Consider the following 18350-nt stretch of genomic DNA (forward strand, 5'->3'; position numbering starts at 1 on the left):
GAACTGAGACTAACAGGACAGAAAGGTTCGGCTTATGTGTATGCACAGGTGACTGCATTAGGGAGGCACAGGTGTGAGAGCTAACGAGACACAGGTGATTAAATGAGTGAGGGAGGCGTGGCCGTGTTCCTGACCCTGTACGTTATAATAACTTCATATGAAATGTTCTGTTTAAACGTGTGCTGGAACAATTATAAAGGAAGGTGCTGAGGGTTTGATGTATGTGGACGTGCTGGCAGCCGCTTCCTGTCGGCCGCTGAGTGTTTGGATTACATGTGAAATGATGTAAACGGCGTGTACAGTGTGTGTAAGTGAGTAGTATACACGGTTTCAGAGGAGGGTCACTGAGCGTTGATGTGTGTGCGTGTGTGTGTGTGTGTGTGTGTGTGTGTGTTTGTGTGTGTGTGTGTGCGCACAGTGGGCACTTACAGCAGAGACATTCTTCACCGTGTGTATTCTCTGCTGCCTCACAACGTAAATGATGTCTGGCTGCTGGCTTTTATTGCTCGTGGTCGGGGGGTTCGCTGGGCTTCTGTGGCAACGTCTCTGATGGATCGCTGGAGTTGCACTCTTAAACTCGACACTGTTGTGCAACATGAACGAGGCCATTTTCAATATCTGGTGATTTATTAGCAGCGAACAAGATAATCCGTTTAGTGTAATATTCAGTCATGAGATGCAGAAACAGTTCGCTTCCTTCATCACTTGCTCTATATGTCTGTATGATCTCATTTTAATGGAAGTTTCTGCAGAGATTTCTCTGACATTTAAGTTTATCAGACAAACAAAGGAAGCACAAAATATCACAACTGACTTCACAGTGCAAACAGGGAGGGTTTTGTGTGTAACCGACGGACACATGCATGCGAGGTTTAAAGACAAAGAGGGATCTGCAGAGAGTCAGTGGGTAAAAAGTAGATCTGTGTTTTTTCACACTTAGATCTCGTGCTTTTGCACTTCCTGGTTTCAGTGCTGTCTGACAGCTGCCTCACAGCAACGTGTTGCTTAAATGTAAAAGTGTTTTGATATAAATCTCATCACGCTGCTTCTCTGCTTCTCGACACTGGCAGAGTTATGTTTTACATGAGCTTTACAGGAACGATTCCAATCTAGAGTTTTTGTATTTTTAATGGAATAAAAATAGCAATTATATTTATAAAGCACCTCTCATTATGTGCTTCACATTTGGGTAAAATCATAAGAATACAAAGATTAACAATTGCTTCCACAATCATGAATTTATGGTGGCCAACAAGGCAATCGTGCTGCAACAGCCCAAACACTTTCCATTAGAAGAAACAGGAAGCACATTCAGACCATGTAAATACAAAAACACGTGCAACGACAGAAACAAGCTGCGAATGAAACAACTGGCTTCAAAAAGCCAAAACAAATGGATTAACATCGAATGTGCTGCAAATACAGAAACGATGCAAAGTGAAAAAACAAAACGTTGTAAATCAGTCTTCACAGCAGACGTGCTGCAGGCCTGTAGGGGGCGCTCACTGCAACAGGTTTATTATTGATGGGAGACGAGACAGTGAATTTATAATTGATTTTATTTGCAGCCCGTTTCTGTCGTTGAATTGGAATCGTTTCTGAATGTGCACAAAAAACATGCACAGAAAAGCCCTGCATACAGAGCATTACAGCGACCTACCTGAAGTAAATGTTTGGACTCGTTTCTCAGCGGCAGTTTTCACATGTTTATAAGTGGTCACCTCTGTTCTGGTCATATTTGTAATGTAATTTGAAAGCTCAGGTCTGAATCCAAAATAATGGAAGCACAATACAAGCAAGAAATAAAAAAGAATGTAAGCTTGAAAATGCTTTGACAAACATTTTCTGGGTTTGTGTTTGTTTTTGACTCTGCATTGTTTATTTGTCTCCGTGTTTTCTGTTAATGCATTCATTTACATTCTTTTGCAGCCTGCCTTTTCATGTGCACCGCTTGTCTGTTGTTGTATTTTTCTAAGACGTGTGTGTGTTTTTAATTAGCATCATTTCTGAATTTGCAGCCCATTTTTCCTATTGAATATCTTTTGGGCGATTGCAACATTTTTGCCCTTGTTGGCCACCGTACAGTGAGGTCTGCATGAGACGTACCGGGCTTCAAACTAACTCCAATGTGCAATTTTCTGAGCAACTTCTCTGAGAGACCAATCAAGTGTGCTTGGGGTGGCGGTGAGGGACTGTGGAGGTGTGGAACAACACACTGCAGAGGATGGATGATCTAAATAAGAACTCCTCCCAGGTGCATGAAATGGAAAAAGGTGAACTCGTGTAAATACGTGTGCTCAAACTGACAACTGAGTCAGCTGCAGGCTCCACACTGACAACAAGCTTCAGACATTCAACTTAAACACTTGTGATACAGTGGCTAATGTTAGCTGTAAACATCCTCTCTGAATGTGGGGAGGTTGTGCAAAATCTGTTCTACTGTTCGTGACTTCATCAGTCATACTGATTTTTAAATGCAACTTGCAAATAGTTTTCTATCTAAATAAAAAGCTCTCCAGCAGAGGGCAGATTTCGTTCACTCAAACCTGCTTTCCCTCTTTGGTTGAAGCTGCTGTTCAGAGCACCACATGCTGTCATCCTGCAGGTCCTGGAGCTGTAACACTTCCCTTCACTGACTGCAGTCCGTCCGCTTCATCCACAAACAGGTCACAATGTGCCACAACATAATTATTACAGTTGTTTTTGCACCTTGTTTTCTTTGTAACACTTTCCTCCATCAGTCACAAGTTTGAAACAATAAGCAAATAAACTTTAATTTCCCAGGGACAAAATGAGTCTCATATTTTAGAGGAAACATTTTGATGGTCATCTGTTACAGTAGTTTGTTCCTGCTGGCCTCGCATGTTAACGGTGATGAAGAATGACGGTTAAAGCCCCGTTAACTTTTTATTGTAATACGCAGGAAACATATGAATAATAAAACCCGATATTAGTCATAATTAAACGAAATAAAAACAGCGTAATGTCCCCCTCAGACATCAGTCAGTCTTATGATTATAAGAAGGAGTAGCCATCTTTAAAGGCTCCCTTGTTGCAGCGGCTGATGGTCCAGCAGCTCTCCTGCACTGATTTGTGATGCCTTCAGGGTTCATTACTCACAGATGTAATTACAGCACAGAGCCAATAGCTGCTACACTTGATGCAAACATTTTCCACATATAGTTTCACTTGATCTTTCAACATTAAGACTCGCGGTCTGTAACCTGCATCCACAGCAGGAGAAAGTGTGAAGAGAACATGAGGACTGAAGGACAAATATTTTTACTCTCTTCTTACTGACAGACTTTTTCCAGGTGTCACGACGCTCACCTTTAAACACTAAACTGATCGCTGACCGACAAGATACCGTATATTATCTTAGTCAGTGTGTAAACATTGAAATGCCCACAGTGAGAAGGGATCTTTGTTTTCTGTCATCTTAATTTTAATGAAGGTAATGTAGTTGTTTTTATCTGCTACCATGAGAACCTTCAGTAAACATTCGTCTCTGGTGGTCTTTGGGAACGTTTGCTAAGTAGAGACAGAGACAAGTGGACTCTTTAAACAATCCTCTCGTACACGCAGAGTCAGAAAGACTGTCAGACTGGACACAAGCAAAGAGGTGAGTGTGATCAGACATGAAGAGCTCACAGTGTCCCAGAGATTTGTTCTTCTTCTTCGTCACTACAACAACAACAACCGTCCTCCAACACTGAGAGAATTAAAGGTATATTTGCATGTTTTTATGTCACACACTGTTTTTGAAATGTGTGCATTTGTATTGTTTTTAATTGTTTGTGTTGTAATGAGTGTTTTGTAGATCTTTCTGCTCGGGGAGCACAGATGTAAATGAGCAAGCTCTGGCCCAACAGTCGTGTTGTCTGTCAAACAGACTCCACTAAAACAAGCAACGTACACAAACTGAGCCGGTGGGGTTCAGATCGCTCCCACTCTTTAGGCCCATAAAATGACGCTCATTAACACCAAAGTTTACATTTTGCAAATAACTCCGAAACGTCCCGGCTGAGAGAGAAACATCTGCATCTTTGCTCTGATGCTTCTCGGCTCTGAAACGTTTGTTTTGTGACTTTATTTTTCTTTCTTTCTTGCAGAGTGTTTCGCTCCTCTCAGATCTTTTGAGTCTGTGTCTCTATGGAAGTCTTCATTCTGGTGCTTCATTGACACAGACAGTTAGATATCAGGTGTTTGAAATGTTCAGTGCTGTGTGTAACATGTTTTTTATTTCCCCAAATGTTGGATCAAACGTCACCTAAATATTTGACAAGAAACAAAACCAGCAGAGTGAGGTGTGATTTCTCTTTGTTCACATCTGTGTCACCAACATTTTGCCCTTTTACAAGTGAGTTTAAACAGACAACAGTACTCCAGCTGTGTGTGTGATGTCACTGTGTCATGCTGTCAGAAGAGTTATCTGTGGCTCAGGCAGTAAAGCACATGGTCAGGAGATGTCAGAGTGCTACTTGTCATTCATGTAGCATTCATGTGTTTTCTGCTCAACAACGTGAATTCTTCTTCTAAATAAAATCATGTCAAAGATCCAACAGCACAACTGACCGCGGTCATGTTTTATTTATTTCTCTCAGCTAAAGAGTCTCAGAATGTTTACAGTTCACAAATAAATAAACTTTTATTTATAAATGTTTCTGATTAATTTCATGGAGCGCGTGCAGCTCCATGTCCAGTCCAGTGTGCGCACATGAACCAGCAGCACACGCGCCTGTTTCCTGCCTGACAGCAGGATCATATAGCACACTGATGTTGTGCTATGTGTGTGTGTGTGCGCGCGTGAGTGTGTGTGTGTCTGTGGGCTGGCGGAGTGACGCGCCGGTAGGAGTCGGACTCTGCGCTGCAATAAAGAGGCAGCAGGCAGCGGAGAGCGCAGAACAGTGAAGCAGAGAGGCGTCCCAACACCGCAGCTACACCACCTCCACCATCATCATCACCTCCTCCACCACCAGCAGCACCTCCACACCGCCGTGCCTGCTGAGCTCAGCCTCCTCTCTGAGCTCAGCCTCCCTCCCGCACCTCCTCACCCCGCGGAGGAAACCCGCAGCAGCAGCGGAGGAACATGCCGCCGCTCCGGCCGTCTCATTAACTCATCCACCGCGAGAAACGAGGCTGCTCAGCGGGGCTTCATCACCCTGAACTTCCGCCAGGAGCCCGACGGGACAAGGAGCGTTTAAAAAACTCAAAAGAACTTTTCTCGGTGAGTCTTTGATTTGTTTCTGTGTTCAAAAAGAAAAATGTAACAAGATGAATGACTGCAGAGAAAGGGACCAAACTTTGTATCAGTGTCTGAATCAAGTTTAAATGAACATCACAGCTTCATTAATAATGTTTACATGTTTACATATCAGGAGCTAATTATTTTAGCCGGTTAAAAAAAAGTACAAAAAGGTTGTGCAACAGGTGTCTCATGTGGCCTTTGGTTCTTCAGTGTAAGTGAGATTATTGCACATTAATTTTATTTGATATATTTAGCGATAGCAAAACTATCATTACATGAAATGTTATGAGAAGAAGGAAATATATTTGGTTAAATATTCACCTTCTCCCACAAACATTTGTTACCGTGGTTTGATCCTAAACAGCCTCTCCTCAGCAGACCTGCAGGATTACGTTTTAAAAATGCTTATTAATCACCTTTTCTTTAAGGTAACTAGACTCCAAATTTGCTTAATAAACAGCACGTGCCTGTGAGCTACATTAAATGTAAATCTCCGCGCACAGATCAGACTAAACTGTCGACCTTTTATCCCTTTGTCTCGCTCTTTTTGCGCATTAATCCTCATCCTTGAAACAGTCGTTAACACGCTGTGATGAGTCTCATTTACACTCCGCGTTAAACACACATTTATGCACCGCTTCGGGCTGCGCGATGAGCGCGTGCAGTCTGAATAAACATCAGCACAGACGTGTGAGGAGCGGGATCAGGCCGAACAGCTCGGACTGACGGCCTCCTCCGTCGTTAATTAATGACGCTGCTCCGCTTAATGAAGACGCTGGAGATCTAATAACGTCTACATGCAGCAGATGAGAGCGTCCGAGAGGAGGTCTGACGGCCCAGCGCCTCAGAACACACTGGATTAACCGTGTCTCGTGCCGTTTACAACGAGCCTCATGCTCCTCTGCTAAAAGTCCTGCACTTAGTTTATGCAGCTACAAATATGTTAAGTATTACCTAAATATTCTTAAGAAGCATTACAGGCCTTGCAGAGTTTTCTGTTTGTGCAAAATTACAATGCAAAACATCTTAATAACCGAGTGCTCAAATATATAGATTTATTCAAATTATTTGCAAATTTCTGTGTAAGACACAAACATCAGAGGTGAGACGCTGCAGTGCAAACAGGGTATTTACCTCTGAGAGGTAGAGGAGAAAAAGTTTTAACCGCTGTGCTTCATTCAGATACAGACAGAAGTCCAGCACTTGTAATCAAAGTCATGTCTGTTCTAAAATGCATTAACATTTAATTCTTTTAACATGGAGCCTCTAAAGACGCAGTAAAAACGTTTCAGCCTGTTTCCAGTAGAAATAAAGTCAAACAGTGTTGGTGTTAGAGATGAGCGTCTGCATCTCGAAACATGAAAGAAACACAGACGCTGCTCAGATCAGAAAAACAAACATTGTTACAGAAAACATGCGAGTTCGTTTCACAGGAAGCAGCTCAAAATAATCTCACTGCACTTTAAAAACAATCAAACGTATCCAGCGTGTTCGTTCTGTCACGTTAACCTGAAACATGCAGTCACCGTGCATGTGTGCGTGTGTCACTGAGGCTGCTCTGAAGCTTTGCATTATCTCTGATACTTGTGGAAAACATTACAGCCACAGATTAAGTCACATGCATGTTAAAGACGGCTGGATTAAAGACCTGCCGGGTAAAATATACCACACAGTGGGGCCAGAGAGGAGGGGGGGGGGGGTCCTACATGGCTGAAGTTTACAGCTGCAGGGACTGAAGGTTTGAATGTTTCAGGGCTCGTGATTAAACACACCTCAGTGGACTGAAAGCGTTTAAATAAATAAATAAATATGGAACAAACATAATTCAGGAAAAATCCTCTGAAAGGTGAAGATGATTAAAAGCTGAGTTTGAAGTCTGAAGTTAAAACAACCGGTAAAACATCTTGTTCTACTTTTCACTCAGTTCCTGCGCCTCGGGCGGTGGCACTATGTCAGACTTTACTTCATCTGATGGCTGCAGATTAAGCTTTTTTTTTAAACCATTGTTTCCCAACCTGGGGGATAAGACCCCCTACGGGTCCCGAGATAACGCTGAGGGGCATAAATCATGTCACTAAATTACTGCTGCAGATTTTTTTAACTCGAATGATCACCTCTTCCTCGTAATGCTCTGAATATTCAACATTTTCTCTGACTGAAGATCGCTCAAGTCAAGACATCTGAGAGAGGAACAAAATCACAAAGCAGTTCTGTGTGATTGTAACAGGTCACAAAGGGCTCACTGCTGCTTTAAACTGCAACACTACCTCATGAGGCTGAAGCTGAGCGAACTACTTAAGAACATCTCGTCTGTAGTTCTGTAGGTTTACTGAGCTAACAGTTGGAGGGGTGGGCTCTGCAGCCTTTGTTTATCTGATATTTTGTCCTCATAAAGGTCTTAAAATTGTTTTATAATAAGTCCAGAAAATGTGCTCCTGCTGTTTAAGTTTTTAATGGCAGCACATAAACTTCACCTGGTGCTTAAAAACAAAAACAAACCTTTAAAACAGAATGTGAGGACGTGAACTGTGTCCTCGGCGTCTGCAGGTTTTGTTCCCAGAGTTTGGACGTGAACATGCTAGAAGAACATTGTATATCCATTAAGAGTGTGTACTGCACCCAGCCTGATCACGTTCACACCGAGGTGAGAAGCGGCAGCGTCTCAGTCGTCACCACGAGGCCGTCTGAGGCGCTGAATCTCACAGCCCCGACCCAAACACAGGGCCACATGGCCGCTTGGCCGTGGAGGCCCCTGGTATGCAGACATCAAAGGGTTAAAGGTGAGCAGAGGCTCAGCAGCGCTGCACTTATCTCCTCTAATGACCTCCTAAGTAAAAGTCAATTACTTCTGCGTGGTGATCAGAGAGGAGCGGACTGCAGGGGGCTGTTCGAGCTCCGCTGCTCCTCATTACAAACACTTCACCGGGTTCAGAGGACGAGCGGCCGGCCCGGGCTCGGGGTCAGGACATTTCTTATGTTGGATTTATTAAATCACTTTATGAAGCTGCAATATGTAACTGTACTCTCTCTGCCTGTACGGCACCTACAGCCTGTTGTTTACCTAACAGGACAGCGTTATAACAACAGATTTAAACCCTGAAGTGATAAAAAAAAAACTCTCCTGGCCAACTTTAAAACACTTAATGATATTAAAATAATTGTTTGTTTGAGCAGCGCTCACATCTGAGCAGGTGGGGATTTAATGAGAAACATATTCAGTGTCTCAAACTCACAAATTAATTTATAATCCCATACATTTGATTAAACTTAAAGTAACTCTGTTTTCATTAGATGCTGATAAGCTTTGGAGATACCAGGTTGTCCCCCTGCAGAGACAGTTCAAATACACTCTCTGTCCCTGTAGAACCTCGTAACGCCTGCTCGTGTTTTTCCTCTGACTCACGCTGCATTCCTCGTCTCCTCACTTACACGTTGGCCTGTTTCTAAAAGTATTAGTTTACTGATTGTGAAACATCATTCTTCTACTGTTTTATTAATATTACTGTTGTGGTTTTTATTGTTATTTATTTTAATATAATATACATTTCTTAGAACAAACAGTCCGGATTAAAACGTCTTCATTTGAGACACACTCAGTCAAACGTCTTAAGCTCGTCACAATACATAAAGCTGTTATCATAAATTATACATGTGGTTATTAATGAGTTATAAGACAAACAACAAAACAACAACAGGTTATAATTACAAATGTAGTTTATCTGAAGTACACTATGAAAAATGGCAGGAAGGGAAAAAAACAAAAAACAGGAAAAACTGAACTCCAATCTTTGATGTCACATGCTGGTGTACACCTTCAACCTTTATTTATATTCACTCTATTTACCTTCATCTGAACACTGAAGTAGAATCAGTAAAACCACAACATAAAAATACTCCATTACAAGTAATATTATTTTAATTTTTACCAAAATAAAACACATTTTTTTAAGTATCATATTTCAAAGAACTAATTTTGCAGCATTTTAAATATATTGTTGCATTACTATAAGTGATGCATTAGTTATCAGTATTTTAATGCTGGTTCAGCTGCTTTTACACACTGTCGGGCAGTTGAATCTGTAACAGTGCATCATATTTGTTATATAAATACATATAAAACGTGTCCACCACTTCATTTTACAGGAGTACAAATCAACCTCTTAAAGGCATTATATTTAAAGTCTGAAGGAGTTTTAAACAACGATCTTTAAAGGTGAATTCAGGTATTTTAAAACCTTGGCCGTGTGTATTTTAACACATTTTGGGCTACGTTCAAAAAGCTCTGTAATTGCTCCAGTAGATTGCAACACAGCTGTGCAGCATAAAACCAGCATCCCTCTGTTCCTCAAGGTTAAATTCCTGGTTTTTTAAATGGAGTCTGGTGGCTTTGGAGGGCTACGCCTCGGCTGTTTCTAGATTTAAAATGAAGTTGATCATCTTAAAACAGTGACAAAAAGAAGAACTTTTAGTGCACTTACTTTGATCGGGCACATTTGCCCCCATGATTACATTGCAGCCGTTGCTGCCGTGTACTGGAGTAAACGTCTGCAGTAGTTTTGAAAAGCCGTCCTTAAAGGTGAATTCAGGTATATTTAAACCTTGGCTGTATGTACTTTAACATATTTCGGGGTCTAAATGATTAATAGGTACAAAAAAAGGTAATTGCTCCAGTAGATTGCAACACAGCTGTGCAGCGTTAGACCAGCATCCTTCTGTTCTTTAATGTAAAATTACTATTTTTGTCAATGGAGTCTGGTGGCTTTGAAGAGAGCGATGTAAGGACTGTTTCTGGATTTAAAAAAAGGCTCTTACCTCAACAAAAAGTTAATCATGGTTTGACAATCTGAGCCTGTTTGTGGCAAAAACAAGAACTTTTAGTGAACATACTTTGTTCGGGCACATTTGACCCCATGATCATATTGCAGCCACTACTGCTGCATGTGAGTTAAAGTCTGCGTTAGTTTTAAATAACCATCCTGAAAACCTGCATTCAGGTATATTTAAACCTGGGCCGTATTTTAACATATTTTGGGGTCTAAATGATTAATAGGTATGAAAAGCTGTGCAGCGTTAGCCCAGCATCCCTCTGTTGTTTAAGGTAAAATTACTGTTTTTTTTAAATGGAGTCTGGTGGCTTTGAAGAGAGCGATGTTTTTGGATTAAAACAATCATCTTCCTCTGTAACAAAAAGGTCTATCTCTGTAGGGATCCTTTCTGTAACGTTGTCAGACACTTAGAATAACAACCTGAGCCTGTCAGTGGAAACAACAAGAACTTTTAGTGGACGTACATTGATCAGGTGTATTTGCCACTAAGGATTGCATCGCAGCCGTTAGAGCCTGTTTGATACTGCTGGAACAATTCCAAAACTTTTTGTTTAATTTAATCTCCAAAATACCGGTATGTAAAAATGGGGCCCAGGTGTTCCACTCCAGCACACAACTCTGTACTCGCCACCTGCGGTCGTAACTACAGCCACCAGATAAATGAGCGACTGTAGTAAAAAGTAAAAACATATTTCCCCCAATGGTAACTCAGACCTCTTAATTGTACAGGATTGTTTCAGCACCTGAGCGAGAGTACATAGTGCAGCAGTGATGCAGCAGCTGTAGGTATTAAACAGCTCTATTGTGTGAGCTGAGGCGGTGAGGGGAGTGGCCTGTGGGAGAACACAGACTCAGCGCTGCGGCGGCTCCTGTCCATCAACGTCTGCCTCAGACAAAGATACATTATTGTCTATTGTTATTCCTGCTTATCAAACCTGATTTAACAGCTCGCAGGTATTTCTCCAGCTGAATGCTGTCATTCTCTGTCTCTGCCCTCAACAGCCCCGGGCGTGTTTCTGGGAACAGGAAACACCCACACACACACACACACACACACACACACACACACAGTCAGACGCATCTGTGTGTGTGTGTGTGTGTGTGTTAAGGCTGCCAATTGTTTTGTGTTCACTTTCGCTGACACATTTACCACACACACACACGTTGTCTCAGTGTCTTAGTATGCTTGTGAGGACCTTCAGCGACGGTTTGATCCCTGATCCCTGTCTCTGCTGTAATCACAGCCCCTATGCTACAAAGACGACTAACACCACGACAGAAACAAACTTTAAAGGACCAAACGAGACTTTTTAAAGTCGCAGTAGTAAAATAAATAAATAAACAAAACAAAAGTTGAATTTAAATTATAAGAAAGCATCCCTGTGAAGACGAAGAGTTTGGCTGCAGATGTCTTTAACTCCAGCGCCTGTCACATGCACATACTAGCTGATAATGAAGCCCCCCCTTTACAGCGTTATCAGCAGCTGGACTGGATGTGTAGTGGCCCCTGATTGAAGTGTGTGTGTGTCTGTTGTGTTGGATTTGATAAGGCACTAATGCTGTGTGGCGGTGGGGGTGTGAAGTGGGTACTCTATACATATCAAACAGGGCTGCCCCGGCTAAAGGAGGCGCCGACTTTGAATGATTTTACTGTTATCTGAGCTTTAAAAGTTGCACATGTTCATCCGCTCGTGTTCTCTGTCTTTACCAGGACGTCTTCTGGATTTCGGGGAGCAGCCATGGGCAGCAAGACCCTGCCAGCACCCGTCCCCCTCCACCCGTCCCTCCAGCTGGCCAACTACTCCCTCCTGCAGAGCTCCACAGGCCTCCAGCTGCCAGCAGATAACTTCCACAGCATCTACAGCTTCAGCGCCCTGCATGCCATCCACCTCCACCAGTGGACCCTCGGCTACCCTCCCCTCGCCCTGCCCCGCTGCACCATCTCCAAGCTGCCTTCTCAGTTCTCCTCCATGGCCTCCCTCCCCTTGTTCCCTCACCTCCTGCAGCCCAGGCAGGACTCAGCGGGGCTGCTGCAGAGCTCCAAGAGCAAGCCGCGCTTTGACTTTGCCAACCTGGCGACCGCAGCCACGCAGGAGGATCACCTAAAGGCGGAGGACCTGAGCATGACGGGTGTTGCTGCTGCAGCTGCAGCACAGGCTTCATCTCACCACCCGACCTCCGCCGGCCTGGGATGCCTCCTGGACGTGACCAAACTCTCCTCTCCAGAGCGCAAGTCCAGCCGAGGCCGCCTCCCCTCCAAGACCAAGAAAGAGTTTGTCTGCAAGTTCTGCGGGCGCCATTTTACCAAATCCTACAACCTGCTGATCCACGAGAGGACGCACACGGACGAGAGGCCGTACACCTGCGACATCTGCCACAAGGCCTTCAGACGACAGGACCACCTGAGGGACCACAGGTGAGAGCCAGGCCTGTCTATACAGAACTGTACTTACTGTGTGAACAAAGGGATTCTTTATGAAGCTGTCAATCTCACAGGTAACTTGGCACGATGTGCTACAGAGGCCACGCTACCTGACAGTGTGCGCCACTATCTGCTGAAGTGTGATCAACTGAATCTCGACCCTTGTTATGATTCCCCTTCAATTTTAAACCGACTTCCAGACTTACCTGCAACCTTATGCAAATGTATGCAAATATCAGGAAGTGGCCACATCGAGGAAAACAGTCGGTTCACTCAGACCCTTAACTCGACTCAGAATTTAGCCAGTAATCAAAATTTGCTGTTCAGCATGTTTGTTCCTTTTCTTTCAGTTCCGCCGCACATTGAACTCCAATAAAAGCCTACAGAAGTCTTGATTTTCAGCAGCGAGGTGGAAGTTTATCATAGTTGTGAAGCATCAGCTGATGGCGGAGCGATAACAAACTTCTAGCTGAGTTCTTTCTTGGTGTTGTAACTATCAGGTCCCCAGATGACGGGTTTTCGTCGAGTTAGTGGCAGCTCAGCTCACGGCCCTGTTTTTATTTAGTGTTTTTAGTCCTTTTAATTTCTCAGCTTGCTTGTTTGGAAGAGGAGGAGACCGCTGGGTATAATTCAGGCCTCTGTAAAAACCTTGAATAATGAACCTGAAGGGTCAACAACTTATAGAGAGAGGGCCAGTACTTGTTCTAGACTCCTATTTACACCAATTCACCAAATTGGAACTGATTCCCGTTTACACCCACTTCAATGCAATGCAAATACAAGACTTGGCAACATGGACAAAACAGTTGGTTGTGCTAATTCTCCAGTGAAAATGTTTGGCATTGACTTTAATGGCTCACAGAAAAGGCATAGCCCGAGCAGCACTCTACACAGGATGCATTATTGATAGTAGGAAATGTTGGCAATGCTCAGAGCCTCAGAGGGGGGGGGGTTCTAATGAGGCAGGAAGTGACGTAAAAAGCACGGTGTGGTCGCCACAACAGTTTCATCATCGGCCCTCTTAGCCAGAAGCTCCTGAATCTCTTCCCCTCTCCAGTCTGCAGACATCTTTACTGTTGTCCTTCTTCTTCAACCTCGGATGTTTTTAATCATCCTGTCATGTGTCGCTCTTCTGCTTTCACGCCGGTCACATGATAGAAAGGTCATCACCCCGCCCACTCGCTCACGGTGAATGTTCCTAACTATTACTTGCTGCATTCACACGTCGGCTCACCCCGACTTCTTCCTGACGTTTCACTCAGACGCTGGCAGGAAAAGGTCTGTGTAAAGTCGTGGTGAAAAAGTCGGCTGTTTGCGTTCATACACGAGCCCACCCGGACAATGTCGGGACATTTTCAGTAGTGCAGTGCAGGTGTGAAAGGGCCTTTGGAGTGTGTTTATGTGAGTATAGAAGGGTGAAACTCCTGCAGCCTGGGAACTGAAAAGCACTGTTTAAATCCTCCTGTGTGGACACGCTGTAAGGCTTAATTAACAAGCCTATTAACTGCTAATTGTGCAAAAAAGGCAGTAATTCACCTAAAGAACATAATATCCACATTATGCATTTGATTATCAGCATGCCAAGCTTGTCAAAGACTTTTGATTCATTGTGTTCTGAGTATAATAGGCCCTCTTCTTTGCTGTCATTGTTAGCATCAGATTCTGCAGGAACCTGACGTGCAGCTGCAGGTTAATGAACTTGGATTAAGCTGAGAAGAGCCTATAGCGTAGGTGTGGTGCATGGTATAATTTAGACCAATAACAATCATTTAATTAGCCCAATCTAAATGACAGGAAATATGTTTACTTTGGACGATTTCATGATCCAGAAGGTAGTCAGTATACTTCGGGTGTGACGGGTTAGTGAAGAGGTACATGTTTTTAAGTACACCACATGTTGAATGTGTAAATGACTGCTCAGGTAGATGTTGGTGTGAATTAAAGGAGCTGTTGACGTTGACTTATTTACCTTACCTTGTGACTCAGTCGATCTAACAAATACCAGCAACATAACAACAACAAAAAATCACAAGCGGCTCCCAGTTAGTGACGCGTTTTCCATCAGCCAGCAGTGGTTGGTCTGCCAGAGAGGGTAGGCGGAGCTAAGCGGCTGCTTCTTCGCTCTCTGCAAGTGTTGCGAGTAAACAGTAATCTACTATGGCTGAACAAACAAAGAACAATGGATGACTACAGATACAACTTCAACAAGAAGTGAAAATCCAAAGAAAAAGAAACAAACTCGACGCTCAGATGAAGCAAACAGTCTGAAAAGGAAAGCGACCGTCAGCCAGGAAAATCAAGAGTTACAACCGGAGCCAACCGTGGACGTCACACATGCAGCACTGTCTGGATATCTGGGAAGTGTGCTCCCGCAATGACCGTTTATCGCCACAGGTGCCGCCAAAGATTACGAAACCGAGATCTTTGAGATTACAACTTTAAAGAGCACAAATAGTAAAGGGTTAGTTTGTGTCATTGTGTAACTTAGGTGTTTTAAAAAGTCCAACACAGCATTATTTACACAAAATAACACAAAAACAATGAACAAATTGAGGCAGAGGCAGAGCAGCAACTCTCTGTTTTGAAAGGTAAAATTGCTGTTTTTGTCAGTGGAGTTTGGTGGGTTGGAAGAGAGCGATGTAACAACTGTTTCTTGTCTCAAACAAAGCATCTTCCTCTGTAACAAAAAGGTCTTTCTTTCTGTAATGTTGTCACACAGTTAGAATAACAGCCTGAGCCTGTCAGTGGAAAGAACTTTTTGTGGATGACCTTTGATTGGATGTATTTGCCTCCAAGGATTATGTTGCTGTTATTCCAGCCTGTTCTGCTGATGCTAGCTACATCAATTTACTGGAGCAATTCCAAACCTTTTTGCACATTACACACAACTCATTTAATTACTAAATAGGGCCCAGGTTTATCCTTTGAGGTCACAGATCAATGCAGTGCATCAAAACTGCTCTGGGTTTTATTTAGTCATGTTTGATCCTTAAATAAACCAAACTTTGGCATAAAATCTGAGAGGAGCTCATATGGTTTGTTTTTGAATCATTTTCTGTTGTTATATTTGGAGGACAAGTTGGAAGGTCATGAAGCCTCACATAAATTAATCCATTCAGTGTAATGATGATATTCTAAAATCTGACATGATTGTTTCTAAACACTAACCGGCTGCTTTTCTTGTGTTTCCCCCTGCAGGTACATCCATTCCAAAGAAAAGCCCTTCAAGTGCCAGGAGTGTGGGAAGGGCTTCTGTCAGTCCAGGACTCTGGCCGTCCACAAAACATTACACATGCAGGTCAAGGAACTGAAGCCGGCCAAGATCAAGTGATTCAGTGCGCCAGCAGGGAGGGGACAGGGACACTGGAAAAACACGACCAAAGACAACAACAGTCAAAGAAAAACCAAAGACTTTTTCATCTCAGAGCCGCCGCAGCGATGGGAATACTTTCAAGGATGAAATGTTTCACCAGCCAGTTCTTAAAGAAAAAACACGCCTTAGAGGAGAAGTGTATGCTCAGTTATCAAAGCCTGATTTGGCAGCAGACCCAGTGGATGTGTGGAATGTGAAACGGACCTTATGAAAAAAAACACTGTGGCTGCGCGCTGAAATAGTTTTCTCCTTTAATCCAAAGACTTTATAAAGGGACTCGACTCTTATGCAATTTTTTAAAACAAAAGCTGAGAATGATCAAAGCCATGTTAACACGTTTTCAATATCACATTCCAATGTTATTTTTGTACAGATACATTATATCAGAAATGTATTTTTGCACTTTAACCTGATTATTGATTATTTACATATATCACTGGATTTCTTAAACCTATTTTCAAAATGAATAATCATTTCTAAATAAAATATTTTACTTTAACTGCTCGGCTGAGTGTCGGAGTTTGTCTCAGGGAAATGTTGCGGTATGAGGAGAGAGGTCAGGGGGGTCGGAGTTGATATCAGACCTCCAAATAGGGACACTTTAATTTTACCACGAGCCAACAAGTATGAGCTCATGGTGCAATTGGGTTTTTCATCAGTGCACCTTTCAACACCAGGAAAACGCCTCAGCAGATGATTCCCCTTCCAGCCTGTACCCACCGTTTGTGTTTGCTCGTTGTTATATGGCTTTGTGTGTCGGCATTTCCACCGTGGGCCACTCGCAGCATGTGCAAAACGCAGCATATTCATTGTCTGGTACTTTCTGAAGGAAGCTGTAACTCTCCTGGAGCTCCTTGGAAAACTCTGACTTCCTTTTCGGCGTGACAGCTGAGCAACAGCTGTGTGCCGAGATTGATTGACACATGTACAAACAAATCAGTATTGAACTTTGATCAGCGGTGCATTTGTTTTTCTATTGGTTAAAACAGCAACAGCCTTGGCAACGACAGTGATTGACATATATACAGACAAATCAGTGTTGCAGCATGGTCCATTGGTTTAGTGTTTCAATTGGTTAAATCCGGGACTGGCACATATCAGTGTTTTATAAATATTTGTTGGGCCTCCGGACGTACGGTCACCCTGTGTTAAAGCTGCTGTGAGGAACTTTCAGTTTGTGTTGATTCTGGCGCCCCCTGTGGACAAAGTCGTACCTCTTATCTCTTTGCTGATTTTGTCCTGTTCATGCTGAAGTGGTGGTTTTTAAACAATCTCATCCTGCTTTCTTTAACAGTCATATGCATCACTCACTTTAAACTTTGCCCTGGATAATGTAAAGGAAGGCAGCGTGCAGTTAATCGCTTCGTCTGACACCTAACCCCCCCACCCCCTCCGACAGCAGTTACAGGCATTAAAAATAACTATATAGCAATAATTGATCTTGTTGCTGATGGGCTGATTTGCTTTTGTAGCTCATATAGAGGCATCATAATGTATTTCAGTCTGATTCATTGCTGGTGAAAAACTCCTCACAGGAGCTTTAATAGCTACATGTAATTCAGTTCAACACACTCGTGTTTATATTGATCACGACAGTGATGATAAGGACACTGATGGTACACTTACATAATTGAAGAGAAAAACTAGAAACAAAAACATCAGCAGATGCTGATTTCACTTTGTTAAAATATTTGACATGAAATTGTGAAATGTTGATTTCAATTCATCCTGCGGCTCCTTGAAGCTGTCTTTGAGCTAACGTCAGCAGGCTAATAAACCAACATGTCAATGTTTATTTTATCTCTATGTGCAGATTCTACAGAAAGAGGCGAGTGACAGGATTTTAGTACTGGAAGTGTTCTGTATTCTATTTGGAATAGTAGTATTGACCAATCACGTATCAGCAGGCTGCAGCGTATGCAGGGAAAACAGTCCGTGAGGAGCAAAAGCAGGCGGAACGTAATCTGCTATTATGACATCCCGGCTCCCATCAGCATCATCTGACAACGATTTAGCTTCTTATTAATCTCTATAAACAAACATCTGCAGCAGGTTCAGCAACAATCTGCTCTAGATCAAACATTTCAACATTGACGTTGTGTCACGAAAGCCGTTCGTGTTTAAATTTCCCGAATTCCTTGAATGCATCAGAAACGATGGCTCCGCCCTCCGTTCAACAAACGTCCCATGTTAAAGTAGTGTTCTTCTCCTCTGGACGACAGACCTGACAAAGCTTCATGTTGACTTGTTCCTAATCTTCATCATGATGTTATTTCAGCAAACTTAACAGACATTTATTTACAAGAAAATCTTTGAGATTATTACTTTAATTAACGGCTCTTAAGTCTCTATCGATCTCTGAATGAGGTAACACAATGGTGACTGAGCCTATGGCACACTGATGAAAGCCTTTGTATTTGAAGTATATAGTATTATTACTGACTGGGTGTCTGTGGAGGCGGAGCTAAGCGGCTGCTTTCC

The 18350-nt window shown here is 42.8% G+C and overlaps 1 protein-coding gene across 1 annotated transcript; it reads left to right on the plus strand.

Moving 5' to 3' along the window:
• Positions 1–4921: 4921 nt before the first annotated feature.
• Positions 4922–16368, plus strand: osr1 (odd-skipped related transcription factor 1). Its single transcript, XM_069662124.1, has 3 exons — positions 4922–5227; positions 11786–12490; positions 15695–16368. The coding sequence occupies exons 2-3, from the start codon at positions 11814–11816 to the stop codon at positions 15825–15827; spliced, it is 810 nt and encodes a 269-aa protein (XP_069518225.1). The 5' UTR covers positions 4922–5227; positions 11786–11813; the 3' UTR covers positions 15828–16368.
• Positions 16369–18350: the final 1982 nt, after the last annotated feature.

This window comes from Semicossyphus pulcher, unplaced genomic scaffold (assembly GCF_022749685.1).
Source record: "Semicossyphus pulcher isolate SPU_LCO1_2020_fin unplaced genomic scaffold, fSemPul1.0.p SCAF_14, whole genome shotgun sequence".
Classification (NCBI taxonomy): Eukaryota; Metazoa; Chordata; class Actinopteri; order Labriformes; family Labridae; genus Semicossyphus; species Semicossyphus pulcher.

Bases quoted from the DNA above. Each gene is read 5' to 3' on its own strand.
- osr1 (XM_069662124.1), top strand. From the start codon at position 11,814: ATGGGCAGCAAGACCCTGCCAGCACCCGTCCCCCTCCACCCGTCCCTC. The intron at 12,491-15,694 runs GTGAGAGCCAGG...TTCCCCCTGCAG, and splicing joins GACCACCTGAGGGACCACAG to GTACATCCATTCCAAAGAAA.